The 18,982-nt window shown below is 31.5% G+C and overlaps 1 protein-coding gene across 1 annotated transcript; it reads left to right on the forward strand.

The window, feature by feature from the left end:
- Positions 1–7,508: 7,508 nt before the first annotated feature.
- Mlc2 (myosin regulatory light chain 2) lies at positions 7,509–18,804 on the forward strand. Its single transcript, XM_018457791.1, has 5 exons — positions 7,509–7,612; positions 10,521–10,739; positions 13,780–13,963; positions 14,035–14,107; positions 18,003–18,804. Exons 1-5 carry the CDS (start codon positions 7,610–7,612, stop codon positions 18,154–18,156), a joined length of 633 nt encoding a protein of 210 aa, XP_018313293.1. The 5' UTR covers positions 7,509–7,609; the 3' UTR covers positions 18,157–18,804.
- Positions 18,805–18,982: the final 178 nt, after the last annotated feature.

Below are 18,982 nucleotides of genomic sequence, written 5' to 3' on the forward strand. Positions count from 1 at the left end.
TATATATATATATATTTAATAAACATATATTCCTAACAATTTAAACATTTTTCATGTTTTTTATATACAAATGAAATATTTATACTAAATGTATATTAAAAGGCAATGTAGCAACATGTTATTTTTCATAATAATCAATATGAGGTCATTTGAGTTCCAATATTTCGGAACCTGTTGATCTTAGGACCATGTGCTCATTGAGACTTTTGATCAGGATACCATAAACTACCACATACTAAATTTTCAACCATTTTGACCGAAAGTACTTTCCCATAATAAAACTGCGGGGTCCTTTGTATACTTATTGTTAGTTTATTTCTTTATTATTCAAATAAAAAAACATGATCTATACATATTTTGGTTGCCCTAGTGATAATATAATCAGTCATCTTTAGTATCCTAACAAATTTTTTAATTTTTCTTCATTCTTTTTCATTTCATATATTCAATCCAGTTTCTATTTATTTAGTAATTCTATTTCGTTTAATGGAATGATCGATACCTTTATTATTATGGAGCGATCACGTAAAGAAATTATTTTTTAAATGTATCTCATTTGACTAAAGTAATTAAAATCTTTTCATTGTGATAGAAATCGTCATGTATGATTCATGCCAGATTCCTGCAACAACTTGAAAGATAAATTATTTTGTAACAGTATATTTTTTAAGAATGACACATGATCTTTCATGTAACTTGGAAGTCACACATAATTAATATCTTATTCTTGGATGATCCTATAAAGAAACTATTTTTTAAGAATTTTGTATATCAACTTGGAAAATAAATCATTCCGTAACTATGTCTTTTAATACCGATAAATAATCTTTCACGAAACACTTCAGAATCATATATAATTAATACCATATTCTTAGATGATCCTGTAAAGGAACTACTTTTTAGAAGTTTCTTATAAGGTTAAGACAAAATCTTTTCATTGCGATATAAATCATTGTGTACGATTCATTTCAGATTCCTAACTCATTAAAAATTATTGAGATTCATGTACAAATTATATAATATTCTTATATGATCATGTACGTTCATTTAGTAATCTTGATTGATCACATACAACTCTTTTAAGATCTGATACAAAAAACTTACAAGAATTTTCAACAGGGTAGGCGGTCCTATCCTGGTCATGTTCGTATATTACTGCCAGTTGATTGTCAGTACTGAAAGTCTATAGTTCCCGTTACGTATACTGTACTATACTAACAACTGGCAGTAATATACGAACACGGCCCCTGTCGCGTGCTTGTATTTGGCGATAGGTAGAGATCCTCAAGTAGGAGATGCGCGAATTGAAAGAAAATCGCTACGGGATTGGTTGATGACGACGTTGCAAGAATGTGGCGCAACCAATGACACAATCGTATTTTATTCCTATTTACATAAGATAAAACGCAGCGGACATAAATCTAACTAAGTGAATATATGATATTCACTTCGCTAAATTTATGTTTGTCGCATTTTTACTTTGTGAGTATACTTACTCGAAAATGATACATATTAAAAACAAAGAGAGTAGGAAAAACATAATGTATAAAGCGCAATGTTCACACACATATGATTTTTTTTAGAAAATACTTTAGAGAATGCGCTTTATGATTTTATTTAGAGAATACTTGAGGATTTCCAGCTGGGTGTACAGACTTTTGCATATCGCATAACTCATAATTAGAGATGTAAAAAAACGGTATTTTTTACTTCGGAGAAAAGGATCAAATTAAAAAATTAGTTTTTTACTATAAATAACGATATTTGATCAAATTACATAAAATTTATGAAAAAACATAATATTATTTGTATTATATAATATTATTTCAATATAATTATTTTAACGACAAATATTTCATATTTAAAAGCTAAATATAAGTGATATTATTAATATATTGTAGATAATACTTTATAAGCATAACAGATACTGTTTCGTTGCATATTGATTATAATTGTACTCTATATTTTAATTATTTTGTATTCTATATTTTATTTACTTTGAGACAACGTTGCAATATAATATTGATTCAAGAGTAATTAGAGATTCGAAGGTTATTGTCTCACAAGTTTAAATTTAGAATATGTACAACACACGGTATAGGTATATGATCACAGAATACGACGAAAACAGTGTCAATTAGTCTAATAAAGTATTAATATAACAGTATGGAACACTTATTTAACTTTAAAAATTGAAGTACAGTATAAAACATCATTCAAATAATAGTGAAAGGTAAGGCATATTTATAGCCATCTACATTAAACTATATTAATCATTATACTATAATATATTTTAACTTTTTAACTATTTTTAGAATTTTTCCGTCGTTTACATCTGTACGCATAATACATAAGAAACTATACCAATCAAAGTCCTTAAGGACATTGCATATTATCTTGGTTCATTTCCTTTTTTTTTTGTAAAATAAAAGTCTCTGGATTGATTTTTTTATATTTTATGCATTATGCGAAGGTTTGTGTTTAAACCTGAAAAAGAGAAAAATATTCAGTTATATCATGAAAATGTATTTAACAATGTATATTATAAATTTACATATATGTATATAATATAAACTGTATTTTGATAAACTATTAGTATAAGTATCTTCAGATACTATATGGTTCATTTCATTGGCTGCAAAGAATCTGAAGATAGTTTAATCTGAATTTCAGATAGTCTAATCTGAATAAATATAAGATTTGACTACGAATAGTAACCTAGGAAATTGGCTGTTAAGTAAATGTAAGTATCGTACCTCACAAATACAGCTAGAATCCATGGGTATCCAATTCGCTCGTGTAATATTTACAACCCATTAAGCCCTTCTGTCTGGATTTCTTGGGAAACGTTTCATAAGAAATTCCTTAGCCACTGAATTTTTACAATTTGGTACCCTATATATAAAATATGTCCATATATACAGGGTGTTCCAAAAAGGTCGGGACACCTAAATATCTCGGGAAATATAAGTTTTACAAAAAAGTCTTTCAGACAAAAGTTATATGGTTTAAAAATATCTATTTACTGATCCTATCTTGAAAAGTACTTCATGAAAAAATATTTCATTATAGCGTTTTGGAAAGCTCTCGACATCAGCTATTAGATTCTTGAATCAAAAATAGGGTGTTCCATTTAAGAAAATCAATGTAACCTTGACCTGACCTTGGCTACACAACCCAAGATCAAACTGATAGGATCAGTAAATAGATATTTTTAAACCATATAACTTTTGTCTGAAACACTTCTGTAAAACCTATATTTCCCGAGATATTTAGGTGTCCCGACCTTTTTGGGACACCCTGTATATATATATAGTATATAACATTTTTTCGGGATTTGAATGCTATTTATATCCATTTTTATATTCAGTCGAAATTGTTTTATAACTGAAAAAAGATGTTTGCATTTATCTTTATTTGAAGAATGTATAAGTTATTATTAATCTTTTTCTAATTGTGTAATTGATACGAAATATTTGAAACTATAAAATAAATACCAAATATGTTCTTCAGTGTATGTATCACAATGTAATTACAGTATCATATTAAACGACTCGCGTCACTTAAACTGTTGAGTTCTGAGAAAATCGATATAAGGAACTATTATATTTCATTAATTCCGCGACGAAATACTAATTTCTGTCAAAATAAACTCTTAATAAAAGAATTTTTCTTCTCTTATGTTAAGATTATTTATTATGTAAAGATTATTTATGTAAAGATTAAAGTTTATTTAAATCTTGTTTTATGAATAGAATTTATTTAGAACAATATTTCAAGTAGATAAGAAGAATTAAGGCATGAATACAATCAGAACAAATAACTTGATGTTACAATATCAGATTGTAGAAATAGTTTTAAATACAATATTAAATCAATTAAGTAATAGAGATAGTACATGAAAGTAGTACATGAAAGTTTTGCATTGAGTATGTGTTATTCTAAATCGAATCTGAACGAACAAAACTATCGCTATTGCAAGGCCTCATAATTTCTATGACCGCTTGGTACCAAGGTTCGCCAGGAAAAAGGGATGAGCGAGCAACAACGATGTTCAAATTTCTCAAAACAATATAAGAAAGCAATTCAACGCCATCTTTGGCAACCAGCCCGATGATTAAAATGTTAGCTTTCTGCTCATTTGTAGGACAATAAGCAAGGAATGTTGCAGCAACGTTCAATAACGTTGCAGCAACGTTGTGACGTTACTACAACGTTACTGAATGTTTTGTAATGTTTCTTGTTTACTGGGTACTTATTGCAACAATTTTATGTTTTACTAAATCATGTATAAATCTGTACTTTACGTCAATATGTCTCGATCGTCTATTAACAACTCCGTTCTTTATAAGTGCAATAGTACTTTGATTTTCAACATTGAGTTCTATTTGAATTTCTATATCATGGAGTTCTTCCAACAAACCTTTAGATATTGCAACTCCTTACAACATTCTGCAGCTGCAATGTATTCCGCTTCAGTGCTAGACAAAGATATGTTTGATTGTTTGCGCGAACACCAACTTATGGCTCCTCCTCCGTAAAATATAACGAATCCTGTTGTACTTCGTCTGGTTTGTAGATCTTAGCTTAGTTGTAGCAAAATCTGCATCACAATAACCCTGCAAAATATTCAAGCTTTCATTGCTATTAAATTGTATACCTTGATCAATTGTGCCATTTAGATATTTCAGGATATGTTTTATATCTTTAACATTATCTTGTGTATAGTTTTCTATAAATCGGCTGCTGTGAAGGCAACTGCAAAAGATATGTCTTGTCTTAAGTCGAAAGATATAACAAACTTTCTATTGATTCTCTATAATTAAAGACTTCTTTTCTTGACGTAGCTCTTTCTTCATTTTTAATTAAAGGTATCTTTACTGGCCTTGCATTCTCCATTCCATATTGTTTTAGAATCTTCTTTATATATTCAAATTGTTTAAGTTTGATATTTAAGTTTCATTTTGTTCACGTGATATTTCCAATCCAACATATATTTTTGGATTATAAACAACTGTCATTTTAAATTCTCCCTTCAGTTGCTCAACTACTTCTTGTATCTCTTTTTTATTTGCTCCAAAAAGTATTCCGTCATCTACATATATTTCAAGAATTATATCTTTATAGATATTTTTAAATATACATTCTTCGCATTTTAAGGAGATGCTAAAGTTGTTCTACTTTACCATCATTTCCATTCGGTGAAATATCTCCGAATTGAATTGACGGATTGCAAAAAATTGTTTTTACTAAGCGCATCGACATGTCTTTATACAGGGCTGTGTCCCAAAATTCACTAGCAGTGCTGAAAATGTATAGTATACGTGATGTAACTGTAGATTTTCAACGCTGGCAGTGAATTTTGGAACACAGCCAGGGTGTCCGTAAAATATCACATCACCCATTATGAGCAGGTAGAGCAGACCGAACTGAGTCGAAAAGTCTTCTACCATTTTGCAGTTTGCGCAATAATTAGTGAGATATCAAGTCTGGATCTACAATAGGTTTTTAAGTCTTAAGTCATAAGAAATGGGCGAATCACAGTCGATTATTCTCCTCGCATTCGACTGTAAGTCCGGATCTACAATAGATGTTTTAAGTCTTAAGTCGTAAGAAATTGACCAATTATGAGCAGTCGTGCTTCTGGATGTACTCATTACCCCGGATTTACAATAGGTATTTTAAATCTTAAGTCGTAAGAAATTGACCAATTATAGTCGAATTCGAGGGGAATAATCGACTATGATTCGTCCATTTTTTATGGCTTATAAACCATAAGAAATGGACGAATCATAATCGATTATTCCCCTCGAATTCGACTATAATTGGTCAATTTCTTACGACTTAAGATTTAAAATACCTATTGTAAATCCGGGGTAATGAATACATCCAGAAGCACGACTGCTCATTGAGCGCTCAGTGAGCTCTTGCATCTGATTGGCATATTCCATTAGAACTAAAAATATAGACCAAACAGATACAAGAGCTCACTGAGCGTTCAGTGAGCGGTCGTGGTACTGAACGCACCCAATTTTAAAGATAGCTGAATACGCGCGTTCGCCCGACCTACACTGCCGAAAAGGCCCACTGTCCACCGGATCACATGGCGCGCGGGCCATTCTTTCGGCAATAGTAGGCCGGGTAGACGCGTGTATTCGGCTATTTTTAAACATTAATATCTCGCTAACTATTGCGCAAACTCCAAAATGGTAGACTTTTCGATTCAGTTCAGTCCGCTCTACCTGCTCGTGATGGTTGATATGATATTTTACTGATATCCTGCACATTACCATACCAATATTTCACGTCCACATACGTACAAATTTTCTAACTAACTAATCTTTCGTATCAAATATTTAAACCTAATTCTAAGTACTCAATATTGATTGTTCATGTAATCCCTAGTCCAAACCGAGCTAATTTTATAGGTACAAAGTACAAAACTTTTATTTAAAGCAAATATTGTTACGAGTCGACAGAAACCGATAACAAAACTGTTAGAGTATATCCACACAAATTTGCATAGATATATGCATAAAGAAAATTATCCAATCACATTTTACGTGCGTCTTTATATAAGAGAAATGCGATTGGATAATTTCCTTTATGCATTATGCGTTTATGCAGTTATGCAAGTTTGTATAGATATATCCTTTCCAATTTTTTTTCGTTTTTCGCACGAAGTCAACGGTTTGAACTATATCACTACATTATCGCTTATATTTTAATTGTGGAGAAGGATGTTCAATTTTGTAAAGACAGTTAGGAAAATACTTATTTGAAATATAATCGGTAAAACAGCACGACTTTAGGATCCCCTTATCATATTCAAGATTAGTCGTTAACTAATCTCGTTAATCATTTCGAAAATTGCAAAATGATAGAGGACTTTTCGACTTAGTTTAATCCGCTCTATTTACACAAAAGCTTTTTCAAAAATTGCGGGACACCCTGTATATATATGTATATGTAACATCGTACATATTTGCAAGAACATATATATATATATATATAAATGCCTTCTTGAATACGTCGGACAGTTATTTATAATGCCTATATGTTTGAGACATCCTCTGCTTTAAACCGAAAACTCAATTACGATAATAGTACGTTTAGTAATTCCGTAGATTGCTTTTTGAGAAATTGTCATTAATAAAATAAGTAGATACAATGATAAAATAAAATGATTTATTTTTTTATTCCGTTTTATGGTGTTATGCGAAGAAAAAATCATTTCGATGATTATTATATACTGTTTCAAGTATAATTGTTTACGAGCACTCGATTGATTCATATCGGTCAGGAAATCGTTATCTTAGCGCTGAGATGTCATCTCTGTTGGGACGAGAACCGTCAGAGTTTTAACTCCCTGGCAAACTCATGTTTTATTTGAAACGTCGAAAGGGTCGCTATTTTGAGGCGACTCGCACTAAATATGGTCAGATAGACGCTATACCCGGGGCAGGGTACTTCGACTTGGACAACCTGCGGTTCGCTGGTGGGGGAGATCCGCAGAAGTTACTTAGACAAGTTCGGCTCTTTGATTCGGACAGTTGGTACGTCGTGACCATCTCGTATTGTCCATCCCTTAGAAATCAACCTATAGACAATGGTAAGTACGCATCGAGAAATGTGCCTTGTCAACGCCGTCTGTGGACTGTTTGAAAATTGCGCGCGATGATCTACATTCTACCGAATCGAAAGGAATACGAGGGACCAAGTTTATATTTATGTGATCGATATGCAGAAATTCATCAAACCGCGAATATAAGTGCATTTAACAAAGATGGATTACGCGCTGTACCGGAACCGATATATGCTGAGTGACGATAGCTACCATTGGCATTATAGATTCGTGACAGTAAAGTGCGGCATCAGTGATCTTCGTCAGATATTTTAGCAAGCCGCTCAAAGTTCCGATATTGCTAGTTCAATCATGAAACTGTAAATGAATATGCTTCTCCAAATCATCACTTCTTCTTTGAAACTTTATTAAAATTAAACATATTTACACATATAACAAATAAGTATATATTTACACATATACCTTCCTTAGTAGCACAATTCATCGGCGCAACATATCCCCAACGTATGCCAACGTTTAATTAATGTTTCGTCAATGAATAGCTGCTCGGGAGAATTCTACCACAATTCTATAATAATTAATAAGTCATGTGGAATTGCAAATACATATAATCTCATTTTCTCGTTCAATTAAAGTATCTTTCCTCTTTAATACACACGATAGATTTAAAATTAAATAAAAATGAAAATAAATTTTCATAAACACATTACACATATGAAACTTCTATAAAGAAAAATAATAAAAAATGAAACTTATTTTTCATATAAAAGATATTTATTTTGCTAGTAAAATAAAATATGTATATTCCCGATATTAATACAGTTTCATTTCTCTAATTATGACAATAAAAATAATTATATAAGAATGGTAATACGAGAGGCAGTGCGATAACTGAATGCTCACTCTATATACGTCTTGGCAGCTTCACAATGCGATTCTATTCTTAGCACCGGCAGCGCCCCATAAATTTTCTCGTGCGATAATTGGACCAGGCTTCTCAATTTCATTTATAGAGTCCAACGAACATAGTTATGCATATATTAACAAAGTAACTTTTATATTTTAATTCAATTTATTCCTTTATTCTTAATAAAGAAATCGCATAAATTTTTTTGTTTTTTCTATGAATCTGTTATAAAAATGTTTGTATGTACACAGTTTTATAACAGATTCATAGAAAAAACAAAAAAAAATTATGCGATTTCTTTATTAAGAATAAAGGAATAAATTGAATTAGAATATAAAAGTTACTTTGTTAATATAATATATTAATATATGCATAATTATGTTCGTTGGAAACGAACTCTATAAATGAAATTTACTGTCATAAATGAATTACTCTATAAATGAATTTTACTGTCATAATTAGAAAAATGAAACTGTATTAATATCGGGAATATACATATTTTATTTTACTAGCAAAATAAATATCTTCTATGAAAAATAAGTTTCATTTTTTATTATTTTTCTTACATTTACACATAGAACATACATTTACACATAGTACATTACACATAGAAGTTTCATATGTGTAATGTGTTTATGAAAATTCATTTTCATTTTTATTTAATTTTAAATCTATCGTTTAAGATAACAAAAAATGAGAGAGAGAAAGAGAGAGAGAGAGAGAGAGAGAAAACAATTTATATTTTAAAATATATTTCTAATCCAGTATAATAATCAAGTACAATAATATTTTTTAAATTAAATTTCTTTTCTACATTTATCTGTGTGTGTGTGTGTGTGTGCGCGCGCGCGCGCGCGTGCGTGCGTGCGTGTGTGTGTGGTCATTTGCATATGTCATCTATTAATTTGTACCTATTTAGTAAGGGTCGATTAAATTTAATATTTAAAAAATGATTATTTCTACTTATATCATTTTTAACAAACGATTCTTTACTTTTTTTTATAAAAAAAATCGTAAATTATTTAAATTAAAGTTGAATCATTTTCAATGAAAAATTTCAAAAATTATTTAAAACAAAAAATTGTATGTATCTTAAAGGTTTTTAAAATATATTTTTTATTTTATGTTTTTTTATTTCTCATATTTTTAATTCCTTTTCCTTTTTATATAATATAAATGTAAGAAAAACTTATTTTTAAAACTGTTAAATATTCTCTCTGGATACTTATACACACACACACACACACACACACACATTTAAAAAAATATATATTAGATACTTAAAAAGTTAAAACCATAATGTAAGAATACAATATATTTTATTGCGCATAATAGCGGTGATATATAATTTTGAGGCAGATTTCCAATAATGGCTCTATATTGGCTTATAATATTTTCGGCTAATATCTGATTGATCGATTTGCGCATCTACGGGAATGAAACACCTGGTATTCTTACATTGCACTGTTAAATTTATAGTGTCAAATATAACCTACCGTGAGTCGCCACTGCTCCTACTAAAACTACTAAATATATCGTTATTTTTTATCAAAATGATAGTTAAATTTGACACTATACCGTGTCAATTTGACACTATACAATATCAAATTAACACTATAATGTCAAATATAACCATTGTTTTAGTATAAAATAACGACATGATTGAGTAGGAGCAGTGGCGACTCATGGTAGGTTAAATTTGACACTATAGATTTAACAGTGTGTGTTTAAAATTTTTAGTTGTTCTAAAATTTGAAAAATAAGTTTTTTAGACATAAAGTTTTTAATTTTAAATTATATTTGAAACAAACGTTCACAAATTATTTGAAAACTTTTCAAGAAAGAATGCTTATCATTAATCACAGTGATCATTTTTTCATTAATAATAATAATCAGATTATTTTAGATATTTCGTAAAATAAAGGTATTACATGTACCTCTCGTGACTTCAGTTTTTCTAACAATAGTACAAAGTAGTAAAAAGTACTTAAAATATGTTACAAAATATTGCGGTATTTTATATTCTAGGCGGATAAGGAGAAGAAGAAGAAAACTAAGAAGAAGGAAGAGGCGCCAGCACCCGAGCCCGAGCCAGCGCCAGTTGAAGAAAAAGCACCAACTCCAACAGGTACACCAAAAGACTCTGGTTCTGCTAGAGCAAGCAGCCGTGGCAGTCGCAAGGCTAAACGCAGCGGATCCAGTGTATTCTCCATGTTCTCTCAAAAACAGGTGGCCGAATTTAAGGAGGTATGGTTCAATTAAGATATAATTTTACACACAATTCTAATTCTATTTCAAATTCGTCTCCATTTTGGATCTTTCTATTCTGGCATTGCTATTCTTGGATACCTGTACTCCTTCTTAAAGTTAAGGATTAAGGAATCTATTATTTCAGAATAGAGGGAATCTTCAATATATTAGTTTTGCGAACACTTAAAAACATCACATAGTTAAGTTGATAATTAAAGAGGTCTCCTGCTCTAAAGGGTAAAAAAAGTCGATTTTTTTTCATAAATCGATAATACAACTCTTCGAGAATATGTCCCTAAAATTTTAAAGCGAAATTCAATGTCCTTCGGTATAAATTCAGCGCTTGTATATACGGATGCACGGCACACAATTATAATAAATAATTAAAAAAAATGTTCTTTATTATAGTTTTAAAATATTCTTAAAGCCATTCCATTTTCATTCTGAAAAATTTTTCTATCTTTTATAGTTTTGATGATATTCGCTTCAAAAAAAAAAAACGATGTTTTTCGAGGGGGTGTTTCACCTCCTAAACCTCGAGACAAGCACAAACAAAAAAATATAGCTTTAATATTTTTTCATGCTCTACAACATATCCATTAAAATCGGTGAGGGTCGGTTTCCTTGTTAGTAGCACGAGAAAGGCCCGAGTAGCTCGTAAAATGGCTCAAATTGCTCAAAATGAATTCCATGAGAAAGCTGAAGAATTATTGTATGTCCCTGGAATAACAGATTAGCCTCCGAGCATTGTAAGTACCCAGAACTAAATCGAAAACTTTAAACGCGTTTTTCTCGAAATCTGTTTTTTGCATTTTCTTCAATTTTGTGTATACGATTGAAAAAAAAGTATTTGACCAATCGACTTTTTATAGGACTCTTTATAGGACTCGTTAGTTCGCTAATAGTCAACTATTCTCGATGAACCTAAAAAATTAAATAAAAATAAACATTAATAATTTTCTCTTACATAAAGAAACGGCTGCTACCTAATGAAAATTGTAACTTTTTTTCAAAGTCGCATAAAATTTTAATATATATATATTTTTTTAAATTTTTTCGGTTCACATTTAGGACTAGGATGAAAAACTGTAACAATTATATATATTTCTTAATTTTTTGTTTCCGGCAAAAATTACAGCCGCTAGGATGTACACAAAATCATAACGTCGTGGTGAGACGTTAAACTAAATGTTTATATTTTTATTATTTATAATACTTTTATAATTATTTTTCCACATAAAAATTTGTACGTACTCTACGATAGTTATATTAAAATATATAAAAAGTTTCAAATCGATAGTATTAGTCTTCCTTTTGAAAAAAATTACGAAAAATCACAATTTTTTGGTCTTCTAAAGCAGGAGACCCCCTTAATAAGAATACGGATATGAGCCTTGCAAGTAAGACTTTATGCTATATTACTAAACAACGAACAAAGTTTATTAGAACATGCGTTTTGATCCTAATCGGGTCATTCTCAATTACCACAAATTACCCTTTTTATAAAAAGATAAAAAAATTCGCCAAGTGTATGCACTTGTATGTATACTCTTGGAGAAAAAAATTACTTTTTATTCCAATCTCCTATTCCAAACCTATTTTCCGAACCATCAAAGTAGTAATAATTTTTTTCAAAAAGTATGTGAAATCTTTAAATTGTGCCAATTATAAACAGAAAATATATTTCATTGAAACACTATTGTAGTATAACTACTTTTAAACAATAAAACTCCTACTTTCAATTCTTCTTAAAAAATGATTATTATTTTTTAAGAATTAAAAGTAGAAGTTTTATTATTTAAAAGTAGTTATACTACATTAGTGTTTCAACAAAATGTATTTTCTTTAAAGATACCAAAAGGTTTGCGAATTATCGCCGTGTTTTCATCCATTGCTTATGCCAACGTTTCATGAATCACTATTCACTTCACCAGGACGAGAAGCGCACTGATACAGTATCATACCCGCAAACCTACCGGTATCTTTGAAGATAATATCCGTGAAAGCCTAAAAAGCGAAATTTTCTGTTTATTATTTAGTATTTTTTGTTTATAATTGGCGCAATTTAAAGAATTCACATATTTTTTGAAATAAATTATTATTACTTTGATAGTTTAGAAAATAGGTTTGGAATAGAAAGTCATTTTTTTCTTCAAGAGCGCACATACAAGCGTATTTTTATTATACCTTTTTGTAAAAAAGATCATTTTTTGTGGTGATATCATGCATTTTGTATTGTTAATCGTATATCGGTACTAAATCTTTGTAAAAGTTTTTTATTTGAAATAATTTTTTCAGCTTTTATATTTTCATCTGTTTAATTCTTTGTAATTAAATTTTACTGAATTGAAATAGAAAAATATAGAATTCCATTTAGGTTAGAATAGGAAGACCTTTAAATGAGTTAATAATTCGGATAGTTCGAAGAACTATGCATTTGGCTACTTTCGTTTGACTCTACTTTGAGACGTCCATTGACGAGACGTTACAATACCCAGTAAACACAATGTCACATGTAACGCACATGTAACACAGTGTGTTATATTATAGTTATCTTGTTGAGCTGACATTTCATGTTACATGTACGTTACATGTAATATTGTGTTTACTGGGTAGCGATTTAATGTTTTTTTTTCTTTGAAATTTATTGTTTTTAATGTTGTAATCAGAGCAATGATAATTAGTTAATACTGGTTGAATTTAAAATTGTTAATGACCCGATTGAAGTTGAAACGTATGCTCTAATAAACTTTCTGTTTGTTTAATAATATAGGATTAAGACTTTGCTTGGCTTGTTGTCTTATTCTTGTTATTTAATTTTTTTTAAATTATTTGAGCCTTTCTTATATAATTTTTGATAATTAATATTTAAATTAATTAAAAAATAGATTTTTTATTTCTTAACTCTTATTTAACAAATGTATAATGAATAAGGTCAGAATTTCAGTTTCCGGGGGAATATAAAAGTATTAAATATTACATGTTCATACTATTGCGTGAGATTGCGTAGCTATTCTAAATACTCTTGTATTCACAGGCATTCCAACTAATGGATGCGGATAAGGATGGCATTATTGGTAAGAATGATCTTCGAGCAGCTTTCGATTCTGTCGGTCGATTAGCAACCGATAAGGAGATCGAGGAAATGCTTAACGAGGCTGCAGCGCCCATCAACTTCACTCAACTGTTAAATTTATTTGCCGTTCGTATGTCAGGATCAGGTAGGTATAATTTATTAATTGGAAAAACAAGCAAAAACGCTACGAAAACTGAATAATTCTTGTTTTGTCAGGTGCTGATGATGACGATGTTGTAATCAATGCCTTCAAGACATTCGACGAAAACGGCAAAATCGACGGCGAAAGGTATATATATATATGTATAGTTGAGTTACTTTACAAGTCACTTCTTATTATAGAAACAGAGTACAATAAGATTGGGTATATTTTATTTTTTATATTAAGTTTCATAATTTATTCCAATTTTGTATTACTTTTCGTACTCACAGTTTATATTACAAACACATATAAGGTAATTCAAAGAAAAAGTAATTTATAATAAGCAACTTATAAAATATAACTTTTCCAACTTTGTATATATGTACAGGCTGTAACTAAAATAAGATAAACTTCAGGACAGGGCTCCCCACACAAAATATGAAAAAAAAGTTCATATTTATTATGTCTACAAACCCATTGTTACTGAGATAGAGTTCAAAATGTTTATTAATAGGAGAAAGAGTAATGTTTATTATTATTATTTAATATTTATTTTTAATTTTTAATTATAACAAAGATTCGAAATGTCTCCTATTCAATTCAATACACGCTTATAAGACGGATTATGGACTGCACTTTTTCAAAGATTCCGGAACAATTGCGAATGGTATCACAAACATCAAAGATGCGTTGGCATAACATATCTTCATTGGCAATTGGAACTTCATAAACTGAAGACTTTAATGCGCATATTCATAGTCAGACCTTGTACTTAAGGCTTCCTTAAATTTATCTTTACATACTCAGTAACCAATGAAATAATTTGTAGAGCATCTGAAGATAAATTTAAGGAAGCCTTAAATATAAAGGCCTAACTATGAATACGGGCCTAAGTGTCCCCATAGATGAAAATCTAGAGGATCCTAGATCTTGGAGGATCGTGGGGATCAAACATGATACTTAAACATTTTGAGTTATGTCTCATTGTCAGTATAAACAGTGGATTTGCAGACATATATATTCAACATGAACTTTTTTCATGTTGGTGTGGGGAGCTCGGCCCCGAAGTTTGTTATCTTATTTTAGTTACACGTTGTATGTATATATATACTGTGGGGGCATAGAATTGATCAAGGGAAATAAAAAAAGTCTTATACCATTTTGAGATATCCGCTGTAGTTTTCGAATTAAAAAAGGAAACATCTAAACCAATGTATGTAACTCGTTATGCAATCGTTATGTGTTCCTAACGACAGTCGCACAGATATTTTATATGGTAAAAAAGCTGCGCAACTATCGTTGTGAACTCATAATGATTGCATAACGAGTTTTAAGGTTTGTTCGCGTCGCAAGCTCCAATATGCTCCAACATGCTCCTACCATATCTCCTACTCACTTTACCAAGCGCGTTGGAGTGAGTAAGAGCTATGGTAGGAGCATATTGGAACATGTTGGAGCATGCGACGCGAACAAACCTACAGAATTCCGCTGCTATCCTCCCTGCGCGCCGTCGCCGTGGAGTGCGCCCGGATCCTCATACGGGCTGAGGCGCAATAGGCTACAAGTTCGCGCGGCGTGACTTCACCGCACATTGGCTTAGGTTTCTTTTTTTTAATTCGAAAATTTTACAGCGGATATCTCAAAATGGTATAAGATTTTTTGTTCCCCTTGACCCATTCTACGCCCCCAAGGCTGCGTTCAGGAATTACGCCTAGATAATTCTAAGTAATTATAGGTTACGTCACATATATTATAGCAAAAATACTCTAGAGTTATTTAGGCATAATTCCTGAACGCAGCCCAATGCAACCTAACCCCGACCTTACTTAAGGCCGGAATCAGACTACGCATTGAAGATTGAGATTGAAGATTGAAGATTAAAATTTGACTAGTGAGGACAAAGGAATTTTAGCTTCTATTGTTTTGATTGGTCAAATTTCAATCTTTCAATCTTCAATCTCATATTGAAGATTGAAAGATTGAACAATATTCAATGCGTAGTCTGATTCCGGCCTAAGAGACAGTCTGCATATACAGGGTGTTTCCAAATTAAATAGCGCATATTCATAGTCAGACCTTGTACTTAAGGCTTCCTTAAATTTATCTTTACATACTCAGTAACCAATGAAATAATTTGTAGAGCATCTGAAGATAAATTTAAGGAAGCCTTAAATATAAAGGCCTAACTATGAATACGGGCCTAAGTGTCCCCATAGATGAAAATCTAGAGGATCCTAGATCTTGGAGGATCGTGGGGATCAAACATGATACTTAAACATTTTGAGTTATGTCTCATTGTCAGTATAAACAGTGGATTTGCAGACATATATATTCAACATGAACTTTTTTCATGTTGGTGTGGGGAGCTCGGCCCCGAAGTTTGTTATCTTATTTTAGTTACACGTTGTATGTATATATATACTGTGGGGGCATAGAATTGATCAAGGGAAATAAAAAAAGTCTTATACCATTTTGAGATATCCGCTGTAGTTTTCGAATTAAAAAAGGAAACATCTAAACCAATGTATGTAACTCGTTATGCAATCGTTATGTGTTCCTAACGACAGTCGCACAGATATTTTATATGGTAAAAAAGCTGCGCAACTATCGTTGTGAACTCATAATGATTGCATAACGAGTTTTAAGGTTTGTTCGCGTCGCAAGCTCCAATATGCTCCAACATGCTCCTACCATATCTCCTACTCACTTTACCAAGCGCGTTGGAGTGAGTAAGAGCTATGGTAGGAGCATATTGGAACATGTTGGAGCATGCGACGCGAACAAACCTACAGAATTCCGCTGCTATCCTCCCTGCGCGCCGTCGCCGTGGAGTGCGCCCGGATCCTCATACGGGCTGAGGCGCAATAGGCTACAAGTTCGCGCGGCGTGACTTCACCGCACATTGGCTTAGGTTTCTTTTTTTTAATTCGAAAATTTTACAGCGGATATCTCAAAATGGTATAAGATTTTTTGTTCCCCTTGACCCATTCTACGCCCCCAAGGCTGCGTTCAGGAATTACGCCTAGATAATTCTAAGTAATTATAGGTTACGTCACATATATTATAGCAAAAATACTCTAGAGTTATTTAGGCATAATTCCTGAACGCAGCCCAATGCAACCTAACCCCGACCTTACTTAAGGCCGGAATCAGACTACGCATTGATTCTTAGTTTTTTACTCCTCTACACGCTCCCGAAGTTTTGCCATTTAATTTGGAAACACCCTGTATAGTATAGTATAGAGCTCAGATTAAAGTTCTGAGATCGTACGTTTTGAGATGGAATGACCCATGGTAGAAGGAAAGAAGGTATACTCTTGCGCATATATTTAAAGTATACATACGGTTTTCAACAGCCAATGATTTCAAATGCCGCCACGTTGTCGCGGTTACTTGAATTTGGCGTCATATTGTGGTCGAATGAATTAATTTCATGCGTACCATTTCTAACATTGACATTTTTTCCACACGTTTCTTCTCATGATAACATTAACGTTTTGTCTTTGGGAATTGAAGATTGAAAGATTGAACAATATTCAATGCGTAGTCTGATTCCGGCCTAAGAGACAGTCTGCATATACAGGGTGTTTCCAAATTAAATGGCAAAACTTCGGGAGCGTGTAGAGGAGTAAAAAACTAAGAAAAAAAGTCCTATAGACATATGCTCGTTTATCTTCTCATGATAACATTAACGTTTTGTCTTTGGGAAAGCGATAAAAATGAATATTTTTTTATTCTTGCTTTCTAAAATCATTTTTACAATTTTTTATTTGACATTTTGATGTTTCGATGTCACCAGTCACTAGCTACAAGAAAATGTAATAAAAAATGGGGGTTTCATTTAAAAAATTCAAAGTAGCCTTGCTCTCACTTTGACAACACTACCCAAGATCAAACAAATGGTACCACCTTATGCTCTCCTCAATGTCATAAAACTTTGTCTGAACATATTAGTCATTTGACACACGCTTTCAGAGATAATAGCTTGTGATACTTTACATGGGCCACCCTATATAAGATGATTTTTACGTTTGTTACACAGGTTAAGGCACGCTTTAGTGACGTGGGGCGATAAATTCACACCAAGGGAGGTGAATGACGCATTTGATCAGATGTACATCGATGATAAAGGCTTCATTGATACTCCAAGCTTAATTGCCATGTTGACCGGCACGGGCGAAGAAGAAGAAGAATAAGATCTAAAATTGTGTCATCAAGAAAAGAATGTCTCTCGATTGAAGTCTCATATTAACGTCATATTCATACAAAATTTACCTCAAAAGAGAACAGATATTTTATATGCAATTTTTTCTCTTTCTTGTTTTTTCTCTTTTTCTTTTCTCATACTCTTTTACTCAGTGACAAAAATATGACAGTACGCAATTACTATATTGCTTAATCTAAACGGATTATTTCTCATTCTTTTTCTGTTTCTCTCTCCTTTTGCATCTCTTCGTCATTCTTTCATTGCCTTTTTGCTATTTTTTTCCCTTCCTCTGATATTTTTTCTCTTTTTCGGTCTATATCTTTTTCTTTTCTCTTCCTACGAATCTTGTTCTATCTTTTCTTATTTATCTCTTTTTATCATTTGGTCTATCTCATTCCTTTTTCTATTCTCTCTCGCTTTCTCTCTCTCTCTCTCTCTTTCTCTCTCCCTGTTTTCATCTTTTTGCTCTAGAAAACACTGCTGATTCCAGAAGGGACGGCGAATCTGGGAAAAACAAATTTCAACATAATTCACAAGTGTACAAAAGATATATGTTTGTCGACAAATAAAGCTTCGTCTTGCTCTCTTCTCGTTCACATATAATAAAGATATTAATTCTTTCTTTTAATAAAAATAATTAATTCTGTAAAAATGGAACTCTGTGTAATCTTAAGCCACTATTCCGTCAGTAGAATCGGTTCATTAATTTTTTAATTTATGAGATGAATTGAACACACTTTTGCTATCTCAGAAACACGGCAGTTTGAGTCTATCAACAAAAATATATTATCATACGTATAATCGCAGCTTTCATT

Source organism: Mycetomoellerius zeteki, unplaced genomic scaffold, assembly GCF_001594055.1.
Source record: "Mycetomoellerius zeteki isolate Tzet28-1 unplaced genomic scaffold, Tzet1.0 scaffold674, whole genome shotgun sequence".
Lineage (NCBI taxonomy): Eukaryota > Metazoa > Arthropoda > Insecta > Hymenoptera > Formicidae > Mycetomoellerius > Mycetomoellerius zeteki.

Excerpts from the sequence above, each read along its gene's own strand:
- Mlc2 (XM_018457791.1), top strand. Across the intron at positions 10,740-13,779 it reads AGGTGGCCGAATTTAAGGAG|GCATTCCAACTAATGGATGC; the intron begins GTATGGTTCAAT and ends TTGTATTCACAG. Across the intron at positions 14,108-18,002 it reads GGCAAAATCGACGGCGAAAG|GTTAAGGCACGCTTTAGTGA; the intron begins GTATATATATAT and ends TTTGTTACACAG.